General features: G+C 57.1%; 1 protein-coding gene across 22 annotated transcripts in view; it reads left to right on the top strand.

The window, feature by feature from the left end:
- Positions 1-21334, top strand: part of AFDN (afadin, adherens junction formation factor) — a 147461-nt gene that overhangs the window by 34055 nt on the left and 92072 nt on the right. For 16 of the 22 annotated variants that reach the window (XM_070074582.1, XM_051841910.2, XM_051841901.2 and 13 more), the window contains exons 2-5: positions 10042-10237; positions 15536-15654; positions 17754-17917; positions 19964-20124. In XM_070074582.1, coding sequence (XP_069930683.1) covers positions 10042-10237; positions 15536-15654; positions 17754-17917; positions 19964-20124 — 640 coding nt within the window. Of the gene's footprint in view, positions 1-10041; positions 10238-15535; positions 15655-17753; positions 17918-19963; positions 20125-21334 lie in introns of those variants that run through there. The other 6 variants (XM_070074581.1, XM_051841909.2, XM_051841907.2 and 3 more) reach the window with 2 other exon arrangements.

Below are 21334 nucleotides of genomic sequence, written 5' to 3'. Positions count from 1 at the left end.
TAGTGTGTATTCTCCCAGACTGCCTTTCAGCGCCCGTGTGGTAGTGGGTCGTTCCTTACTCAAGGGTAGAGCGTTGGCCGTGGAGACCCTTGCTCTTGGATCCCTCCACAGTGCTGACAAGGGGAGGCGCTCTGACTCCCCCGAGGCCTGGCAGCAAAGCCCTGATTTACCAGCCTTGACCTCTGACAGTTGTGGCTCCCCAGCGTCCAGCTGTGGTCATGCTGGCAGTTACAGCCGAGGCCCTTCAGAAAGCGTGGCGGCTCGTAGGCTTTGTTTTCTGGTGGAGAGTTGGGTTTACCTGGAATGTTCAGGTGTTCAGCTGGTGGGTGGAGGCCTGCTCCTCGTGCCCCTCCCCGTTCATCACTCACTCTGTCGTCGGTTTTCTAGTCCAGCGGCGTTTGCCGGGCACTGGGAGGGACCCTTGCCCACTTGTAGTGAGCTTGCTCTTTCCCAGATGTGGTGAGTCAGCAGCAAGGTGCCGGGAGGGCAGGGCCGGCTCCCAGCCTGTGTGTACCGTCAGAACTTGGGCCTTTCTCTTCAGAACAAAGACGTTTAATTTACTGAGGTTACTGTCCGATAGAGACCAGGCACACCTGTGCAGCCGAGGGGCGAGCTCCCTGTGGGTGTGGGCTGCTCACGACAGGACACGCAGTGTGCTGAGCTGCTCTCTGGCGGCTGTGTGCGGCTTCCTCCCCGCACGCAGAGTGACCGCGCCCTTGGAGGTCCAGGCCAGTGCTGGGCCGATTTACAGTGAGGGAATTGAGACTCAGGGATTTGATTTCAGGCTAAGATTAAAAATTGTAGGAACTAAGTAAAGGAGGCCGGCGCTGTGGCGTAGCAGGTAAAGCCGCCGCATGCAGTGCCGCCATCCCATATGGGCGCCGGTTCGAGTCCCAGCTGCTCCACTTCCAATCTGGCTCTCTGCTCTGGCCTGGGAAAGCATTAGAGGATGGCCTAAGTCCCTGGGCCCCTGCACCGGCGTGGGAGACCTGGAAGAGGCTCCTGGCTCAGCTCTGGCCATTGCAGCCATCTGGGAGTGAACCAGTGGATGGAAGACCCTTCTCTCTCCCTCTCGCTCCTGCTCTCTTTCTTTCCTTCACATTTTCTTCTTTTTTAAAGATTTATTTGTTTATTTGAAAGGCAGAGCTGCAGAGAGGGAGAGGGCCTGTGCATGCTTCTGCCGGTTCACTCCCCAAGATGCAACAGTGAGGGCTCAGGACGAAGCTGGGGAAGCCGTCGAGGGCTTCCGTGTGAGTGACAGGAAGCCAGTAACGAGCCGTCACCTGCTTGCTCTCAGGCTGCGCCTCCGTGGGAAGTTGGAACTGGAGCAGAGCTGGGACTGGAGCCTTCAGCCACCCTGACGTGGAACGCAGGCTTCCCAGGAGGCGTCTGCGCCGCTGTGCCCGGTGCCTGCCTAGGGTTAGACCTCCTAGCACAGGCTGTTCTCTGAAAAGACAGTGAATAGGCACTGGATTACAGAAGATGCGTTTGTAGTTGAGTGCGTTGGGATAGCAGCAGGTGCTGTGAGTGCTGTCGGAAGCTGTTTCACAGGCGCTCCGGCCCGAGGAGATGGGGACGGGAGAAGGGGTTGGCTAAGGTGTCCTGTGTGAGTGCTGTGGAGAGAGCAGGCAGCACCATGCAGAACCCTCACGGCTGCTCTTGATGGTGCCTGCAGGGTGTTACTTGTCCCAGTTCTGGTAATGAAATTCATATCATTTTAAAGACTTCTTAAAGTATCAGCCTTTGAGAGTGGTGGTTAGGGGTCAGCCTTCTGGCACAGTGGGCTCAGCCACCATCCGCAGCACCGGCGTCCCATATGAGCATTGACTCGAGTCCTGGCTGCGCCACTTGGATCCAGCTCCCTGCTGATGTCCCTGGGCCCAGGTGCTTGAGCCTGACGCCCATGCGGGAGACCCGGATGAGACTCTGGGCTCCTGGCTTCAGCCTGGCCCAGCCCTGGTTGTGGCCATTTGGGGAGTGAACCAGAGGTTGGAAGATCTCTCTCTGTCTGTCTCTTCCTCCCTCCCTCTCTGTGTAACCCTCTGCCTTCCAAATAAATAAATAATTCTTAAAAAAAATAGCATTCATACCAATAAGATTTTGAAAACTCTTCTTCAGTTAACACTCCAATGTTACTTTTTAGAAGTTTTATTTATTTGAGAGGCAAGTGTGGGTGTGGAAAGAGGTGGGTACTGGCATCTTCCACCCGCTGGTTGACTCCCCAGACGCCTGCAGCAGCTGCACTGGCCCAGGAGGTGGAGCTCCGTCTGGGTTTGCCTGCTGGGTGGCTGGAGCCCAGGTTTGTGGGCCACCCTCTGCTGCTTCCCAGGCCCATTAGCAGGAAGCTGGCTGGGAAGCAGAGGCGGGATTCCGTGCCAGCACGCTGATACGGATAGCAGGTATACCAGGAGGCCAGCTAGCCCGCCGTGCCGCTGTGTCAGGTGGCTGTTGCTGTCTGGTTGATAGCTGCATGTACTAGCGCTTGTGTGTACTGAGTGTGTGCTGCAGCATGGCTGTCTGGACACATCCAGTCTACCTGTGGTCAATCACAGTCTGCAAATATTAAGTGGGAAATCCCAGAAAATAAACAGCCCATAAGTTAGAAACAAACTTAAGGCATGTTGTATGATTTATTTTATTATTAGTTGTTAATATCTTTTTAAAAAAGATTTACTTATTTATTTGAAAGGCAGAGCTGGAGAGAGAGGGAGGGAGGGAGGGAGGGAGGGAGGGAGGGAGTTCGGGAGTTCCTCAATCCTCTGGTTCACTCCCCAGATGGCCACAGTGGCCGGAGCTGTGCCAATACAAAGCCAGGAACTTCTTCCAGGTCTCCTACACAGGTGCAGGGGCCCAGGGTCTTGGGCCATCTGCTGCTGCTTTCCCAGGCCATGGCAGAGAGCTGGATAGGAAGTGGAGCAGCCGGGACTTGAACCGCTGTGCATTTGGGATGCCAGCACTACAGGTGGTGGCTTTACCTGCTGCACTACAGCGCTGGCCACAGTTGTTAATATTTTACCATGCTTATTTAGAAGTTAATCTATCACAGGTACGTATGTGTGTATAAGAAAGAACACGGAGGTCAGTACTGTCAGTGGTTTCAGGAATCCACTGGGTGTGAGAACTAAGTGGGGACTACTGTGTTTTAGAGGCACCAGCATTGGGCATCTGTGAATTTGTTGTACATATGTTTGTATGTGTGTGTGACGGTCCTGTCAGCTGCTGTTCCCTGTGTGTGTGTGTGTGACAGTCCTGTCAGCTGCTGCTCCCTGTGTGTGTGTGTGTGACAGTCCTGTCAGCTGCTGCTCCCTGTGTGTATGTGTGTGTGTGACAGTCCTGTCAGCTGCTGCTCCCTGTGTGTGTGTGTGTGTGTGACAGTCCTGTCAGCTGCTGCTCCCGTGTGTGTGTGTGTGTGACAGTCCTGTCAGCTGCTGCTCCCTGTGTGTGTGACAGTCCTGTCAGCTGCTGTTCCCTGTGTGTGTGTGTGTGTGTGTGTGTGACAGTCCTGTCAGCTGCTGCTCCCTGTGTGTGTGCGTGTTGTGTGTGTGTGACAGTCCTGTCAGCTGCTGCTCCCTGTGTGTGTGTGTGTGACAGTCCTGTCAGCTGCTGCTCCCTGTGTGTGTGTGTGTGTGTGTGACAGTCCTGTCAGCTGCTGCTCCCTGTGTGTGTGTGTGTGTGTGTGTGTGTGACAGTCCTGTCAGCTGCTGTTCCCTGTGTGTGTGTGACAGTCCTGTCAGCTGCTGCTCCCTGTGTGTGTGTGTGACAGTCCTGTCAGCTGCTGCTCCCTGTATGGGTGTGTGTGTGTGTGTGTGTGTGTGTGACAGTCCTGTCAGCTGCTGCTCCGTGTGTGTGTGTGTGTGACAGTCCTGTCAGCTGCTGTTCCCTGTGTGTGTGTGTGTGTGTGTGTGTGACAGTCCTGTCAGCTGCTGCTCCGTGTGTGTGTGTGTGTGTGACAGTCCTGTCAGCTGCTGCTCCCTGTGTGTGTGCGACAGTCCTGTCAGCTGCTGCTCCCTGTGTGTGTGTATGTGTGTGTGTGTGACAGTCCTGTCAGCTGCTGTTCCCTGTGTGTGTGACAGTCCTGTCAGCTGCTGCTCCCTGTGTGTGTGTGTGTGACAGTCCTGTCAGCTGCTGCTCCGTGTGTGTGTGTGTGTGTGTGTGTGACAGTCCTGTCAGCTGCTGCTCCGTGTGTGTGTGTGTGTGACAGTCCTGTCAGCTGCTGTTCCCTGTGTGTGTGTGTGTGTGTGTGACAGTCCTGTCAGCTGCTGCTCCGTGTGTGTGTGTGTGTGTGTGACAGTCCTGTCAGCTGCTGCTCCCTGTGTGTGTGTGTGTGTGTGTGTCAGCCTGTCAGCTGCTGCTCCCTGTGTGTGTGTGTGACAGTCCTGTCAGCTGCTGTTCCCTGTGTGTGTGTGACAGCCTGTCAGCTGCTGCTCCCTGTATGGGGTGTGTGTGTGTGTGTGTGTGTGTGACAGTCCTGTCAGCTGCTGCTCCCTGTATGGGGTGTGTGTGTGTGTGTGACAGCCTGTCAGCTGCTGCTCCCTCTGTGTGTGTGTGTGTGTGTGACAGTCCTGTCAGCTGCTGCTCCCTGTGTGTGTGTGTGTGTGTGTGAGACAGTCCTGTCAGCTGCTGCTCCCTGTGTGTGTGCGTGTGTGTGTGTGACAGTCCTGTCAGCTGCTGCTCCCTGTGTGTGTGTGTGTGACAGTCCTGTCAGCTGCTGTTCCCTGTGTGTGTGTGTGTGTGTGTGTGACAGTCCTGTCAGCTGCTGCTCCCTGTGTGTGTGTGTGTGACAGTCCTGTCAGCTGCTGCTCCCTGTGTGTGTGTGTGTGTGTGACCTGTCAGCTGCTGTTCCCTGTGTGTGTGTGTGTGTGACAGTCCTGTCAGCTGCTGCTCCCTGTGTGTGTGTGTGTGTGTGTGTGACAGTCCTGTCAGCTGCTGCTCCGTGTGTGTGTGTGTGTGTGACAGTCCTGTCAGCTGCTGCTCCCTGTGTGTGTGTGTGTGTGACAGCCTGTCAGCTGCTGCTCCCTGTGTGTGTGTGTGTGTGTGACCTGTCAGCTGCTGTTCCCTGTGTGTGTGTATGTGTGAGACAGTCCTGTCAGCTGCTGCTCCCTGTATGGGTGTGTGTGTGTGTGTGTGTGTGTGTGACAGTCCTGTCAGCTGCTGCTCCCTGTGTGTGTGTGTGTGTGTGTGTGTGTCAGCCTGTCAGCTGCTGCTCCCTGTATGGGGTGTGTGTGTGTGTGTGTGACAGCCTGTCAGCTGCTGCTCCCTGTGTGTGTGTGTGTGACATCATGTCAGCTGCTGCGCCCTCCGTGGATCTGGGTGACGGTGCCGTGTCTGAGGCTCGCACTGTTTCTGCTGTGACGTGGTCTTCCCATCTGTCAGACAGGGAAGAAGGGGGTGTGGTCGACCTGTTAGTTTTGGAGTGAGCGGTCCTGACTGGTGAGCTTTAGCAGAAGGAGGCTGCAGGTTCCTGTCACTTTGAGAAGGAGGCCACGTGGTGAGGAGTCTCCGCTAGGGAGCTGGTATCGGCAGCGAGGAAACTATCGAACCCTTTAGCGCCTGCTTGACTCTTTCGGAACCCCACAAGGTGACCTTTCCCTTCCCTCCCTGTCCGTCTCCACCATCGTATTCTTTCTCTCCTTTTTTTTTTTTTTTAATATTTTGTTTATTTTAAAGAGAGCTACAGAGAGAGGTAGAGCCGGAGAGAGAGAGGTCTTCCATCCACTGGTTCACTCCCCAGACGGCTGCAATGGCTGGGGCTGCACCGACCCAAAGCCAGGAGCCAGGAGCTGCTTTAGGGTCTCCCCTGCGGGTGCAGGGCCCAAGCACTCGGGCCGTCTTCCGCTGCTCTCCCGGCCACAGCAGAGCAGGATGGGAAGTGGAGCAGCCGGGACCCTGCGGCGCCCATGGGGGATGCAGCGCTGCGGGCTGGGGCTTTAACGCAGCGCGTCGCAGCGCAGGCCCCCATCGTAGTCTTCCTCAGAAGCATGACAAGACTTGTGTTTTGCAGCTGTCATTAGACTAACCCTAACGCAGTCTTTCCCTTTCCGTTGCGGTAGTCCTTGGCGGGACTGTTTCTTTGGGGAGGGCTGATAGGGAGGTCGGTGAGCGTTTCCCAGAGCAGCTGGGTTCCTGTCCGCGGGGAGAGCCCTTGCGGAAGGGCAGCGCTGGCGCCGGTGTCTCTGAGAGGAGCCCTGTGCAGACGGCAGAGGAGGTGGCAGCGGGCGGCCATCGGGCCGCTCCTTCCTGTGGGAACGCACGCGGGCGGGTAGCGGGGCGCTGGGCTGGGAGTGGCGCAGCCAGGGCGCAGGCGGCACTCCCGGGGGATGGCGGTGCCCAGGCGGCAGCTCCACCCCGCTCGCCCCAGCACTGCCCTCCCAGCCTCGCCCTGGAAGAGCAGACGGAGTGTGGGAAGGTGGGCACGGCCTTCCCCGAGGGGCTCACTCACCTCCGCACGTGGGGAGCCCACCCTGAAGGGACGTTGGGCCGCGTGAGAGTGCAGCCGTGTGGCGGCGGAGACTGACGGGAGACCTGCGCTCCGGAAGCTGGGGGCAAGGAGCTCCCCTGCCGGGCACGTGGGGGGGGCATGGCGCTGCCATGGTGCTCCCGATGTGCCGATGGCCGGCCTGCGGTGCGGCCTCAGGACCGCAGAGGGGCCGAGACCGTGCCCTGCAGTGGTGCCCCCATCACCGGCACACCCCACGGCCGGGGAAGGGGTGGGCATTGCCATGGGGTCCACCGAGCGGAAGGACGCTGTGTGCAGCGAGGGCACAGCGCGGCGCGTCACTCCTGCTGTAACCCTGGCGAGCCGCCCGGCTCCTGGACGTGCCGGCCAGTCCTGCAGGGACCTCGCGCCTCGCAGGCTTGTGAGGCATCGCTGCCTGCGGGTAGTGGCGGCGTCTCAGGAGCCTTTCCTGTGTTGGAGATTTACACTCAATGCTGAGGGGGAGGCTGCGTGCCTTTTTTTTTAATTGTAATTTGTTTGCAACTTCCTAGAATGATAGCCCTGGGGCCTGCTCTGTGGGTGAAGCCGCCTCCTGCAGTGCGGGCATCCCACTCCAGCTCCCTGCTGTGGCCTGGGAAAGGAAAAGAAGATGGCCCAAGCCCTTGGGCCCCGGCACTCACCTGGGAGACCCAGAGGAGGCTCCGGCTGTTACAGCCATCTGGGGAGTGAACCGGCAGATGGAAGACCTCTCTCTCTCTCTCTCTCTGCCTCTGCCTCTCTGTAACTCTGCCTTTCAGATAATAAATACATAGATCTTTCAAAGAGGGCATAATGGCCCTGCCCTGAGAGTTTATGGCTGTTTATTACTAATTTGAAGTTTTGTTTTCCAGAGTTCTCTTCAGTTGAGAATGGATGACCACAGCTTGGAAGACGTGAATCCTGTTGTGTTTTTGACTCAAATTTACCTTTTATGGTTGTGTGCAAATCATCCTGTTGGGTGCGGAGGGGACCTTGTCTCCGGGAAGCCCGGCGCCAGTCTGGAGGCCGGAAGGAGGGAGCTTGTGACTGGGATCACTCGCCTGTGTTCTGGATGTCTTGTTGGTTCCTTAGAACAGGCTTTACCATTTTGGTTTTGTAATTGAGAAAACTGAATTTGCATGGGTGTTGAGCTCAGCTGCTGGGCTGACTTGTGGCCCTGGGCTGGGGGCCATTGCAGCCGCCCCCTGTTGCCCTCTAGCCCCTCTCCCCTTCATCCACTCACTCCTTTCTTCTCAGCGGCTCCTGGAGCTGTCGTGGTTCAGAGAGAACCGTGCGTGTCACCCCTGTGGCACGGCGCCTGCTGCAGCGTGTCTGGCTGCAGCTCGGCCCTGCTCTGGGCAGGCCGTGTGACTGTGTGACTGTGAGCGCGCCAGCGGCCGGCGCCCCCTCCTGCGTTCCCGTGTGGTGGTGATGATAGTAGGAGCCATCTCTTAGCCTGGGGAATTAACCACAAAACTCAGTGTCTAGTGCAGAGGGGCACTGAGCGAGCTGTAGAGATGATCATTGTTGTGAGTCTGGGCGCTGCACACTGCTTTGGTCAGTCTGTAGACCTGGGCACACCAGCCAGACCTGTGATTGGCAGGATAATAAAAACAGAATATTAATACATTCTGTGATGGCAGCCTAAGTCAGTAGTTAGTGCTTACGCAGTGCGAACCACATCGAGTCAGAGGCAGTCGTGTTCAGGCTGGGTGGAGGCTGCAGGGCGGTGGCTGTGGCTGTTCTCCTGACCCCCCCCAGCCTCTGCGTTGGGTACTTCCTGTGAGCAGCCGGACCCGTTAGTGAGCGCCTCCTTGTTCTTGTCTGGGGCGGCAATCTGTGGACACAGGTAGTGCCGGTGCTGGCACAGTCCTCTCCTCCTCCCCTCCTCCTCCCCCTCCCTCCCCTCTCCCTCCCTCCTCCTCCCCCTCCTCCCCTCCTCCTCCCCTCCTTCTCCCTGCTCCTTCTTCCTCCTCCCCCCTCCTCCCCCCTCCTCCTCCCTCCTCCCCTCCCCTCCTCCTCCCCTCCTCCCCCTCCTCCCTCCTCCCCTCCTCCTCCTCCCTTCCTCCTCCCCTCCTCCCCTCCTCCGCCCCCCTCCGCCCCCTCCTCCTCCCCTCCTCCCCTCCTCCCCTGTCGGCCCTGGTTCGAATCCCGGCTGCTCCACTTCCCATCCAGGTCCCTGCTGATGGCCCAAAAGCTTGGGCCCTTGCCACCCGCGTGGGAGACCTGAATGAAGCTCCTGGCTCCTGGCCTCTGCCTGACTCAGCCGTGGCCATTGTGGCCACTTGGGGAGTGAGCCAGTGGATGGGGGATCTTTCTCTTGCCCTGTGTCTCCCTCCCTCTCTGTAACTCTTACTTTTAAATAAATAAATGAATCCTTAAAAAAAAGCCGCCGTGGCTGGTGCACCGCGCTGATCCGATGGCAGGAGCCAGGTACTTCTCCTGGTCTCCCATGGTGTGCAGGGCCCAAGGACTTGGGCCATCCTCCACAGTAAATATTTGTTTAAAAATTCATTCTTTCACAGGATTTCCTAACACATTTTCCATGAACTTTTTGAAGATCCTTTCATAATCATGGATTTCCAAATTTTTGGCACCATAATAAGCTTATCTTTTTAAAAAAGATGTATTTACTTATTTGAAAGAGCAAGAGAGAGAGGGAGGGAGGAGATCTTTCTCAGTTTGCTTCACAGATGTTGCAGTAGCCAGGTCTGGTGCAGGCAGCAGCCAGGAGCCTGGATCTCCATCCTGGTCTCCCATGTGAGGGCCAGGGTCCAAAGTACTTGGGCCATTATGTTGCTTTCCCGGGCGCATTGCAGGAGGATACATTGGAAGCAGAGCGGCTAGGACTCAAACCTGCACTCGGATGTGGGCTTTGCAAATGGTGGCTTGACCCTCTGTACCACGACAGTGGCCCCGTAAACGTATCTTTTAGTTTCATTTTTCTGTGAATTCTTTGAAATATCCTCGTACATGGAGTTATTATCCTTAGTTGGAATTCTGTTGTGACTTTTCTCTAAAGGTCAGATTCCAAGTCAAATTAAATTACGCTCATTGAATTTTGGGTCATTATGTGGAAAACTCGCTGCGGTTCCATTCACCTGTGGAATTCCCGCGTGTTTGCATTCGGGGTGGGATTAGGGCTGACGTTTGTTTCTCGCTTTAGCGTCTCAGCAGCTGTGAACCCTGGAGGACCAGACTTGGGCTTTGGAGCCCAGCACATCTGAACTGTGGCTCCGGGTCTGCAGCCGCCTGCCTGAGCAGGCCCTCGGAGCTCGCGGCTGGCGACTGGGTCTTGAGACAGGGCTTAGGGACAGCACCCACTGCACCGCAGGTTACGCAGCGGCGTCAGGTGAGGCCTGCGGTCAGGTGTCGTTGGCTGCTGTTCACACGGCACAAGGTTTGAAGGAAAGACAGGAGGTGACTTGTCCACGGTCAGTAGGCAGACTGAAGGCTGGAAGTCCCGGCAGAGGCGACAAGGAAACATGTGTGAAAAGCGTGGAGCAGCATTTTTCGTGATTTCCTGTTAGAAAAGTGAAGCTTTTTGGAGTGTTGTTTTTCCAATGTGTCATTTTGTTTTCTTTCAGGATTTGGAGTTCCATGGAGTGATGAGATTTTATTTTCAAGACAAAGCTGCTGGAAACTTCGCGACGAAATGCATTCGGGTCTCCAGTACGGCTACCACTCAAGATGTGATCGAGACGCTGGCGGAGAAGTTCCGGCCTGACATGCGGATGCTGTCCTCTCCCAAGTACTCCCTGTACGAGGTGCACGTCAGCGGAGGTCAGTGTGTGCGCACGGTGGGGACACCTCGGCGCCGGAGGCGTCCCCACCGGCGTCTCCACCGTGCGCGCCTGGCTTGCCTTTCTGTGTGGGATGAGGGAGGTGTTAGTTGGCAAAGCTTCTGTGTCAGGGAGCAGCTCCCCCACATCCCTAGCGCTTGCATTGCTTGGAGGTTGGAGTGCGGGTACTGATTCTATGGATGCCTGCTTCTTCAGAGAAAAGTCCAGCGTATCTAAGTCGCTTCCCAAAAACTGATTTTGTTCCTTTTAAAGGTAGAGTTCTGGGGGAGGAGAGAGTGATCTTCCATTTGCTGATTCGCTCCCCAAATGGCCATAATGGCCAGACTGAAGCCAAGGGCCAGGAACTCCATCTGGCTCTCTCAAGTAGTTGGGCCAACTTCGACTGTGTTCCCAGGCACATTCGCAGGGAGCCAGCATGGAAGCGGAGCAGCCAGGACTCGAAGTGGCGAACTGGTGGGATGCCAGCATCCCAGGCAGTGGCTTGACCTGCTGTGCCATGCTGCCCCCACCTTCTTTAAGATTTATTGGGGCCAGTGCTGTGGTGTAGCAGGTAAAGCTGCTGCCTGCAGTGCCGACACCCCCTATGGGCACCGGTTCAAGTCCCAGCCGCTCCACTTCGGATCCAGCTCTCTGCTGTGGCCTGGGAAATCAGTAGAAGATGGCCCAAGTCCTTAGGCTCCTGTACCCCTGTGGGAGACTTGGAAGGAGCTCCTGGCTCCTGGCTTTGGCTTGGCCCAGCCCTGGCTATTGAGGCCATTTGGGGAGTGAACCAGCAGATGGAAGACCTCTCTCTCTCTCTCTCTCTGCCTTTCCTTCTCTCTCAGTGTAACTCTTTCAAATAAATAAATAAATAAATCTCAAAAAAAATATTTATTTATTTGAAAGGCAGAGAGGATAAATTTATAAATTTTTTGTAAGCACTGTGGAAACCTTGAGTAAACTATTAAAATACAGATTACACTCAGCGTAGCAGATGAAGTATTACCTGTGACACAAATCTGGTCTAAGACGTGAGTTCCGTTCACATCGCAGCGGAACTTACGTTTCTTGGTGCTCAGCGCGTGGTCTCTTCACACATCAGAGACGAGCCTGGCGCGCTCCTCGCGTGGGATTCCAGGTGGGGTGACAGCTTCCCAGCCGTGTGGGAGGCAGGCCGAGTTCACTGCGTCAACAGTGCGCTTGCCGATAAAGCAGGTTCTCGATTTCAGGACGCTTCCCCCAAGCTTGTCCTTGTCATGGACTCTGCGCGGTAGGCGACAAGGACGAGGGTGTCTGTCGCTTGACCCCTGGGCTGCCTTGCTGTGCGGTCCGAGTGGCACTGCAGCTTTGGGCATCTGAAAATGGAATGTGCTTTTCTTTTTTTTTTTAAGAAGTTTTTTTTTTTTTTTTTAATTTAAAGTGTTCTAGATTGTAAAAGTAAAATACCTTGTAAGGGGGAAAAACGAAGACATTGAAACAAAAGGAGCAGGGTCCCCCCCCCCCCCCACGGGTGTCCTTCCGCAATGCTGTCTGACTGTGTGCATTGCCAGGGCGCCGCCGTCTGACTGCGTGCGTTACCAGGGTGCCGCCGTCTGTGTGCGATGCCAGCGTGCCAGCCCTCAGTGCTTCGGTAGTTACTCAGGGGCACCGTCAGGCCGAAGGAGACGCGGAAGTGTTGCTGTTGCTGTCGCTGGAGTCGGGTTCTGAGTCTTACCGAGCAGCGGTGTGGTGGACGTTGGAAGTGATGGCACACAGCCTTCTGATGGCGCGTTCCTCCAGGCCTGCCCAGCTGCCCCCGGTGGGCCCCTCAGCTCCTGACCGTATCAAGTGCCACTCAGCCTGCCGGGGGCCAGGGTTGGCTCTCTCCACGTGGCCTGGCCCACGTCACTCTCACACCTGCGGTCAGGCTGGGCTCCTCAGTGGCTGACACACCCACGCTGGAGGCTGAGACCCGGGCCCCAGCCCCCGCTCCAGCCTCGAGACTTCCTGTCTGTAGGACTTTGTTCCATTGGGAACGTGAAAGGGTTCTGCGCTTGCGACAGGTGTCAGAGCCACGAGGACGGCTCTGCGGCAGGGGCGCTGCGGGGCGGGGCTGCGTCCCTGCGTCCCTGTGTCCCTGCGTCCCTGCATCCCGTTGCTCTCAGCCTGTGTGCTGCCTTCAGGGCCTGGTCTTCGTGGTCGCTGTCCGTTCTCTAACACCGTGCTGACCGGTGTGATCTCGCGGCAGGACACTGCCAGCGTTGGTCATGGCAGTTCAGATTGATTCTGTCCTGATTGGTGACTCTGATTTTCTGTCCACGGTTCCAGCCGGTAAAATAACCAGAACGTCTGCAATGTGCTCAGATGCCGCTTCCCTGCCCCGTCCCACGGTGACGGGGGCCCCTGGAAGGCTTCACTGTCTCTAACTCCTCTCTGGGAGCTCTCGCGACCTCTGCCCGTGCCCGGCAGTCTCAGTGTGCGTTGTGGTGTGGATCTCGGCTGTCACCTGGGTGACCTCGGTCAGCACCGCATCAAGTCGTCATTGCCACCCTCGTCGTCGTGATGCCGCCTTCTGCCCTGAGCGGGTGGAGGGCGACCCGGTGTCCTGGTGTAGCGTTGAAGGGGAGTCCCTGCCCTGTCGAGACTCCACTGCCGGGACAGTGCTGTCCTCCTGCCTGCGCGTTTCCTGGGACAGTCGGCGCTGCTGCTCGCCCCGAGTGCTGACCTGTTCCGCGGTCCGTCCTCGTGTTCCTCAAGTAGTGTTTCGTCGTAGCAGCCTCTTATTCAAGGTGATGCTTCTGTAGACGGCTCCTTTAAAAGTGACCCACTTAAACAAGAACCTCACTCTGAAGCGTGAAGTCCATCTCACGTCGACCAGAGTTGCAGTTTCAAGTGTGGCCAGTTCACGAACCGGAGACCTCGCCCCGGACTTGTCCTTGGTTTCCTGTGACACCACGGGAGCTGGTGCCGGCAGGCTGCTCCCCGCGGGCCGCGGCTGGCTGAGGCTGGCGGGCGCGGAGCCTCTCCTGGTCTTGCGCGGCCCTATCTCTGCTCTCGGAGATCCGGCGGTCAGCGGTTGTTCCTGTCTGCGGTTGCTCGTTAGCTGCGTTGCCCTTACGCTCGTCACCGTTGGTGCAGATTCGGGCCGGGTTTTAGGATCCCTGCCATGCACATCACATACTTTTGACCGTCTGCAAGCTGTGGAATCCATTTTGCAGTGCACTTGGGTGGCCCGTGCACTGTCTCCCGCGTGCTAGTCATGCTGCGTGCTGACAGGGACGTGGTGCAGGAGGGGCGGATGCGCAGAGCGGTGCTTGGAGGAGGGCACAGATCCCAGCAGCGGCCAGTCCCTCCGTAAGCACTTGCGTTTCATGACAGCGTTCAGTCCTGACGTTCAGCTGGGGAGATGCCGGCCTGCAGCTGTTTCTGAAAGCTCTCACGTACAGATACTAAGAGGAGAAAGGCTGGACGGGTCACTCAGAGCCGTCTGCAACGGTGGCTTGTGCGACTGGAAGTGCACACACGGTGAATGGATTTCTCCAACGATGGAGGAGGATTCCTGCAGAATGTAGGGGGAGATGGAGCCACATCCGCCTGCTGCAGGGGTCCTGGGAGGGGGAGGGGTCCCTCATCAGAGCCTCCGCCCTGTGCAGGGGTCCTGGGAAGGGGAGGGGTCCCTCATCAGAGCCTCCGCCCTGTGCAGGGGTCCTGGGAGGGGGAGGGGTCCCTCATCAGAGCCTCCACCCTGTGCAGGGGTCCTGGGAGGGGAGGGGTCCCTCATCAGAGCCTCTGCCCTGTGCAGGGGTCCTGGGAGGGGGAGGGGTCCCTCATCAGAGCCTCCGCCCTGTGCAGGGGTCCTGGGAGGGGGAGGGGTCCCTCATCAGAGCCTCCGCCCTGTGCAGGGGTCCTGGCAGGGGGAGGGGTCCCTCATCAGAGCCTCTGCCCTGTGCAGGGGTCCTGGGAAGGGGAGGGGTCCCTCATCAGAGCCTCCGCCCTGTGCAGGGGTCCTGGGAGGGGGAGGGGTCCCTCATCAGAGCCTCCGCCCCGTGCAGGGGTCCTGGGGGGGGGGGAGTCCCTCCTAGAGCCTGCGTTTGCCCCAGGCTGTGTGGATTCTCAGGTCCCTCTGTGGGAAGCACTTTGTGATCAGAGTGCCTGCCAGGCCGCTTGGGTTCTGAATAAACGTGGTGTGCCAAACCTCGCAGCGATGGTGGGGAAGGGAGGGCGCCGCCGGACGCCTTGAGACGGGTGGATCTACACCAGTAGCAAGGACAGTGCCACCGTCTCTGGGTGGCTTGCTGCCTTTTCTTTGTAGGATATAAAAATTAACGTGGTAAGAAGACGCTCGTACGTGAAGCCCCTCTGATACTGACGTTAGTCCTTTGTTTCTCGGTCACATGGGAGACGCTTGGGTTTGTGAAAGAGGCTGTGGTGGAAACTCCGTACTTTTCCCTGGCTCACTCTGCTTCTCCTGTTTTCCAGTTAGGTCTGCGCAGCGTCTGGCACTGTGCGCCAGTGACATTAGTTGCAGTAGAATGTTAGCTAAAACTCAGCTCTCCCCTGCCAGTGGGCGCTGGGGCCCCGCGTGACTGCCGCGTGTGGGAGGCTGCGTTAGCGCCTGAGGCCCTCCGTGACCGCCACGTGTGGGAGGCCCTGTGTGACTGCCGTGTATGGGAGGCCCTCCGTGACCGCCACGTGTGGGAGGCTGGGTCAGCGCTCCAGGCCCCCTGTGACTGCCGCGTGTGGGAGGCCCCCCGTGACCGCCGCGTGTGGGAGGCCCTGCATGACCGCCGCGTGTGGGAGGCCCTGCGTGACCGCCGTGTGTGGGAGGCCCCCCGTGACTGCCGCGTGTGGGAGGCCCTGCGTGACCGCCGTGTGTGGGAGGCCCCCCGTGACCGCCGCGTGTGGGAGGCCCCCCGTGACCGCCGCGTGTGGGAGGCCCTGTGTGACTGCCGCGTGTGAGAGGCCCCCCCCCGTGACCGCCGTGTGGGAGGCTGGGTCAGCGCTCCGGGCCCCCCGTGACCGCCGTGTGTGGGAGGCCCCCCGTGACCGCCGCGTGTGGGAGGCCCTGCATGACCGCCACGTGTGGGAGGCCCTCCGTGACCGCTGCGTGTGGGAGGCCCTCCGTGACCGCTGCGTGTGGGAGGCCCTGCGTGACCGCCGTGTGTGGGAGGCCCTGTGTGACTGCTGCGTGTGGGAGGCTGGGTCAGCGCTCCGGGCCCCCCGTGACCGCCGCGTGTGGGAGGCCCTGCGTGACCGCGTGTGGGGGGCTGCCTGGGCGCCGTTGAGTAACGTGGCTTCTCGTTCGTTTCATGCTGTGAAGAAGAAAGAAGACTGGACGTGGACGAGAAGCCGCTGGTCGTGCAGCTGAACTGGAACAAAGACGACCGCGAGGGCAGGTTCGTGCTGAAGAACGAGAACTTCGCCGCCGCCGCTCCGAAGGTGGGTCGGCGCCCTCCCGGGCCGCGCGGGGCCTGAGGCTGCCTTAGAGAACTTTCTGGGGTTTTCGAGGATTTATGTACTTTACTTGAAAGAGAGTGGAGCGGGGGAGAGAGAGAGCTGCCAAGTGCTGGTTCACTCCCCGAATGGCTGCATGGCTAGAGCTGGGCCAGCCCGGAGCCAGGAGCCAGGAGCTTCCTCCGGTCTCCCACGCGGGAGCAGGGCCCAGCACGTGGGCCGTGCTCTGCTGCTCTCCCAGGCCACGGCAGCGAGCTGGATGGGAATTGGCGTAGCTGGGAGTTACTGGCGCCCGTATTTCATGCCGGTGCCGTAATTGGCGACTTCACCCGCTGTGCCCCAGCGCCGGCTCCCCGAGGCTTCTCTTTCTAAACTCTTGTGCCCTCCTCCCGGAAGATACCATGAAAGCCCCCACCCCTTCCGCTTTATCCTTTATTGCTGACCTGTTTGTGTCATCAGTAAACTTGCTTATTGGGGCTGGCGCTGCGGTGAGCAGGTAAAGCTGCTGTCCACAGTGCTGCCATCCCATATGGGCACTGGTTCGAGACCTGGCTACTCCACGTCCCATCCAGCTCTCTGCTGTGGCCTGGGAAAGCAGTGGAAGATGGCCCAAGCCCTTGAGCCCCTGCACCCACCCGGAGGAAGCTCCTGGCTCCTGGATCTGCTCAGCTCTGGCTGTTGCGGCCTTCTGGGGAGTGAACCAGTGGATGGAAGACCTCTCTCTCTCTGCCTCTTTGTAAATCCGCCTTTCAAATAAATAAATGAATCTTTAAAAAACCAAACAAAAATAAACTTACTCCTGTATTGGCTTCCTGCTGTGGCATCGGAAGGCACATTTGAAGCCTTTTCCGCTCGTGGAAGGTCAGCAAGCAGGTGCTCACTCGGGTCCTTCGGGGGATGCGATGCTCTGATTCCGAGGTTCCCCGGGGGTCGAGGGTCCAGAATTCCGCACCATCGCGCTGCTTCATGGAATCCTGTGGAGTCCCGATGCACGTTGAAGGAAGTACTCAGTTGGTGTTCAAGCAAGTGGCACTTTATGTAGGAGTTCAGATTCATGAGTGGTAGCAGATGCAGAGGTTAAGAATAACTGAGGAAAACCGGCTAAATCCGCCCCCCACCCCAACAAGATGGGAATTTGCTTTCACAGCAGGGTTTTTATCTTGTCTGATGTCCGTGCTCCCTGCGCAGGAGTCCTGGGCACACACAGGCTTCCCCTTGGCCTTGCTAGGGCCTGTGCCCCGGGGACGTGTGTGCGCAGCGCCAGCTGTGAGGTGCAGTGGGCGCCCGTAGCTGTGTCTGCACTGTGGGCTCGGCAGTGCGCGCCTCTGGGCCCTGCGGAGCAGCCCTGACGCTGTGAGCTTCTCTGGGGGGCGGGGCTGTAACACCGTGGATGGAGACGGAAGTGGCACCGCTCTTTGTCCCTTGACAACGAAGGAGGTGGGACTTGTTTCCCAGTACAGTAACCATGGCTTTTCTTTCTCCTAATTCTTCACTTTTTAAGTTACACATAAAAAATACTATGGTCCCGTGTCCTTGTCTAGCCGGCCTGTTTTGCAGGTTAAAATATAAATTAAGAATAAGCAGGCAAATCCACAAGTTCTGGAAATAAGTTAGAAATTTTTTGCACAAACGCAGTATCTAAAACTGATTGATACAAGCTGGTTTGCTGTGGTCACTCATGGTTTCTGTTGAAGTGAGGAAGAACGTCTGCGCAGTAGATGATGATTTAGGCTCCAGATGCCCGTGTTTTCATTAGATTCCTTTTATTCAAATCACTTTATGCAAATTACTAGAATTTTATTCATTGAAATTCGGCTTTCATGATTCCCACCACAGTTTTATCAGTGGCTTTGTTGTGTTGCTTGCTTGTTGCTTTTAAATTGAGTTAAGTTTGTCTGTGATGAAATACACAGTCTTGAGTATGCGGTTTGGTTTTGACAAATGCAGCCGTGTAGCCGTCAGCCCAGTGAAGATAACGTCCATCCTAGACCTTTCTGTGTCCCGTAGCTTTGTCCTGGGCTAGCAGGTGCCGTGACTGCGTGGTAACTGCAGGGCCGACGTGTTGATAACGTTCCTTTTATCAGAAGGCTCAAAGTAATGGACCTGAGAAGCAGGAGAAAGAAGGCGTCATCCAGAATTTCAAGAGAACTCTCTCGAAGAAAGAGAAGAAGGAAAAGAAGAAGAGAGAAAAAGAGGCCCTGAGACAGGCGTCCGACCGGGAGGACCGGCCTCTCCCCGGGGATGATGTGTGAGTGTGTGCCGCGGGGGCGTTGCTAGAAGCCTGGCCGTCAGGCGTACGTTGTACTTGGATCCGCCTCTCGCCCTGTCAGGGAGATGACGGGGTGTCACGGACCGGGGTTTGTCGCTGACGGGACCCCCCCCCCCCCCCGCCCATGCGTGCTCTGCAAGCCCCGGGCACTCCCTGGTTCGCACTGGTGGACGCCCAGGCCAGGGGTCTCCTCTGCGGGTCCTCTTCTCGCTTCTGTGGCTCTGGTCACTGAAGGAGCAGTGCTTCCTTTTGTACTTGAGGTGCACTTGGCTCCTGGTCGGAGGTTGGCAAGGCCAGGCAGAAAAGCAGATGTCCCCTTGGGCGGGTCCACGGCCCCTTCCTACTGTACACTTCACCCAGGAGGTGTGAGCGCTCTGGCCACAGAGCTGAAGAAGTGAGAGAATCACCGTGTTTTCATTGAAACAGCGGAGACAGCAGAACTGGGCCTTCTGCCTCCTTGGAGCGGGCAGCTCCTGGCCACCGTCTGCGGCCAGCGGTTCAGGCACGGGCAGCTTGCTGTCGGTCGGTACCAACTGCGTTGTTTTCCAGTGCCGCTTCCCTGGCGCTGTAATTGTTCAGTGCCTTCCGAGCAGCCGACTTCGCTTTGTCTGTAGTAAGGTGCTGTCTTTTCACACACTGAGCCTGTTTGCTCTTGTAAAGCTTGTCTCCCCGCAGTGTAGGTGTTGTTTATGTATTGAGGATGTTAAACAGTTGTCTCTGAATAATGCTTCCTTGGTGTGGACGTGGGATGGCCCGCGAGTCCTCAGCTGTTTCTCCGCAGGGCAGCGTGGCCCAGGCAGTCAATCCCTGAGCACGTAGCACACAAGCAGGGCACAGACGTCTGCGCAGGGAGAGTCCTCATTTCGGAGGCAAACCAAGGACGAGCAGGGTCTAACACTCGGGCTGTCTGATGGTTCTGTGTGTCAGCTCTGTTTAGGAAGTAGTACATTTGAGAAAATGAATTGCTTAAAATGTTCAACTTGACTCTTTTAAAAGTTTACCTGATTTTTTTTTTTTTTTTTTTTTTTTTTTGTTTTGACAGGCAGAGTGGACAGTGAGAGAGAGAGACAGAGAGAAAGGTCTTCCTTTGCCGTTGGTTCACCCTCCAATGGCCGCCGCGGCCAGCGCGATGCGGCCGGCACACCGCGCTGATCCGATGGCAGAAGCCAGGAGCCAGGTGCTTTTCCTGGTCTCCCATGTGGGTGCAGGGCCCAAGCACCTGGGCCATCCTCCACTGCACTCCCGGGCCACAGCAGAGGGCTGGCCTGGAAGAGGGGCAACCGGGACAGAATCCGGCGCCCCGACCGGGACTAGAACCCGGTGTGCCGGCGCCGCTAGGCGGAGGATTAGCCTAGTGAGCCGCGGCGCCGGCCAGTTTACCTGATTTTTAATCAAACTATTTTATTAAAAAAATTAAAAGTACATGTATAAAGCTTAGCCAAGTATAACTGCTTTTTATCTTTACTTTTCAGCTCATCATTGTATACAGTGAGACGGGGTTTTAGTAAAATAGATTTAATCCTCTTTATTTCTCGTTGGAATGTTGTGGTATCGTATCACCCCGTTACCTGTTTTAGGACGACACTGGTAGAAACCGCTAAGCTGTCTCATGTGCTCTGTCCCCTAGAGCTTTCTGGAAAACACAACAGTTAAATAAACTCACACAGTTAATTATGGTCTCATAGTGATGAGCACCGGGCAGATGGCACAGGACACACTGTTAGGCTGTGGAGGTAGCCGGGTACCTCCGCTGTTTTGACTTTGTGTGATTGGTGGGTGACTGAAGGATGACTGTGCTTACTGGAGCGGTGACTGAAGGGCGGCTGTACTTACTGGAGCGGTTACTGAAGGGTGGCTGTACTTGAATGGTGACTGAAGGGCGGCTGTACTTATTGGAACAGTGACTGAAGGGTGGCTGTACTTGAACAGTGACTGAAGGGCGGCTGTACTTACTGGAGCGGTGACTGAAGGGCGGCTGTACTTACTGGAGCGGTGACTGAAGGGTGCCTGTGCTTTTCCCCACAGTGAGAATTCGCGCCTGGCAGCCGAGGTGTACAAGGACATGCCCGAGACCAGCTTCACGCGAACCATTTCCAACCCGGAGGTGGTCATGAAGCGACGGAGGCAGCAGAAGTTGGAGAAGAGAATGCAGGAATTCCGAAGCTCCGACGGGCGGCCTGATTCAGGTGGGACCCCGCGTGCTTCTCTGCTCCGTCTGGGGGGGTTTACTTGTCCTTGATGTACGACTGCGCTTTCTAACAAGGTGCTCCCGGCGTGGCCTCCTCACCAGACGCGGGCTTAGTCCACGGTTCCTGCCGGGCATGTATTGTGGTTGTTTTTTTTCATGTTGGGAAATTTCAGATATACGGGGAAGAGAAGGAGGTACAGGTTGTGGTCGTTAGCAGCTCGTGTGTCCTGGCTCCAGCAGCGCTGCCTCCGTTACCAGGCGAGTCACTGCGTCCGCGGGAGTGTTCTCCTGAATTCTCCTGAAGGACGCTGTCCTGTAACAGCGCAGTGCTGTGACCGCGGTTGCAGGAGCTGAATTGACGGTAATTCCTCACCGCTGCCGTGGCCCGGCACCACCGTGGCTCCCCGGGGTGCCTCAGACACTTCCAGAGACTCCAGCGGCGCCCGCACCTCTCAGCTGACAGTCGGTTTCTCTGTCTGTCTCTGCTCACCCCCCAGCCTGTGGGAAGCACTCGGTCATTGCTTGCGAAGGTCGCTGACCGCGTCGCTTGTCGCTGGTTACCGTTCCCCTCTTCGCCTGTTTGTTTCCTGGATTAGGAAACCCGAAGCCTGCAGCTCTCGAGGAGTTGCCATAGTGTCCTCGCCAGGGGACCCGTGAGTTTTAGACCTTTTTAATGGGCTCTTGGATTTAAATGCCGGTGTTTGATCCGTTGCTGTCCCTGCCCTCCTTGTTCTGGAATCAGCAGCTGGCGACGGGAGTCTCCTCTGGCTGGCCCCTGGGCCTTGGCTGACCCCGGGGCTCTTGGGTAGCCTCCCGTGTGATGGGACGGCCAGTCATCTCCGTTTCCCGTCCAGACCTGTTCCTTTAAACTGTCTTGGCTTTAGAAAGTCCGAGTGTCTTCTGCAGGAAGTCTTGTTTCCTAACCATGTAAATTAGCGTGATTTCTTTCTGTGCTGTGTGATTGTGGTGTAACAGTAAGAGTTATCCCAGCATCGTGACGCCCGAGCGTTCCACGTTTCCTGAGACTGCCGAGGGGCACGGCGTCTGCTGCACTGGCTCCCGCGGGGTCACATTCCTGTGTGGCTTTGCACTCAGGTTCTCTTCTAGGGATTTATGTCTTCCACGCTTGGTAGTTTCAACACCGACCTGCAAGGTAACCAGGTGTGTTTCAGGAGGCCAGCTTTTGTCCCTGTAGGGCAGGGGTCCGT

The sequence above is a fragment of the Oryctolagus cuniculus genome, chromosome 5 (assembly GCF_964237555.1).
Source record: "Oryctolagus cuniculus chromosome 5, mOryCun1.1, whole genome shotgun sequence".
NCBI lineage: Eukaryota > Metazoa > Chordata > Mammalia > Lagomorpha > Leporidae > Oryctolagus > Oryctolagus cuniculus.
The sequence above is the reverse complement of the archived record's forward strand: the minus strand, read 5'-3'. Positions and strand labels throughout refer to the sequence as shown.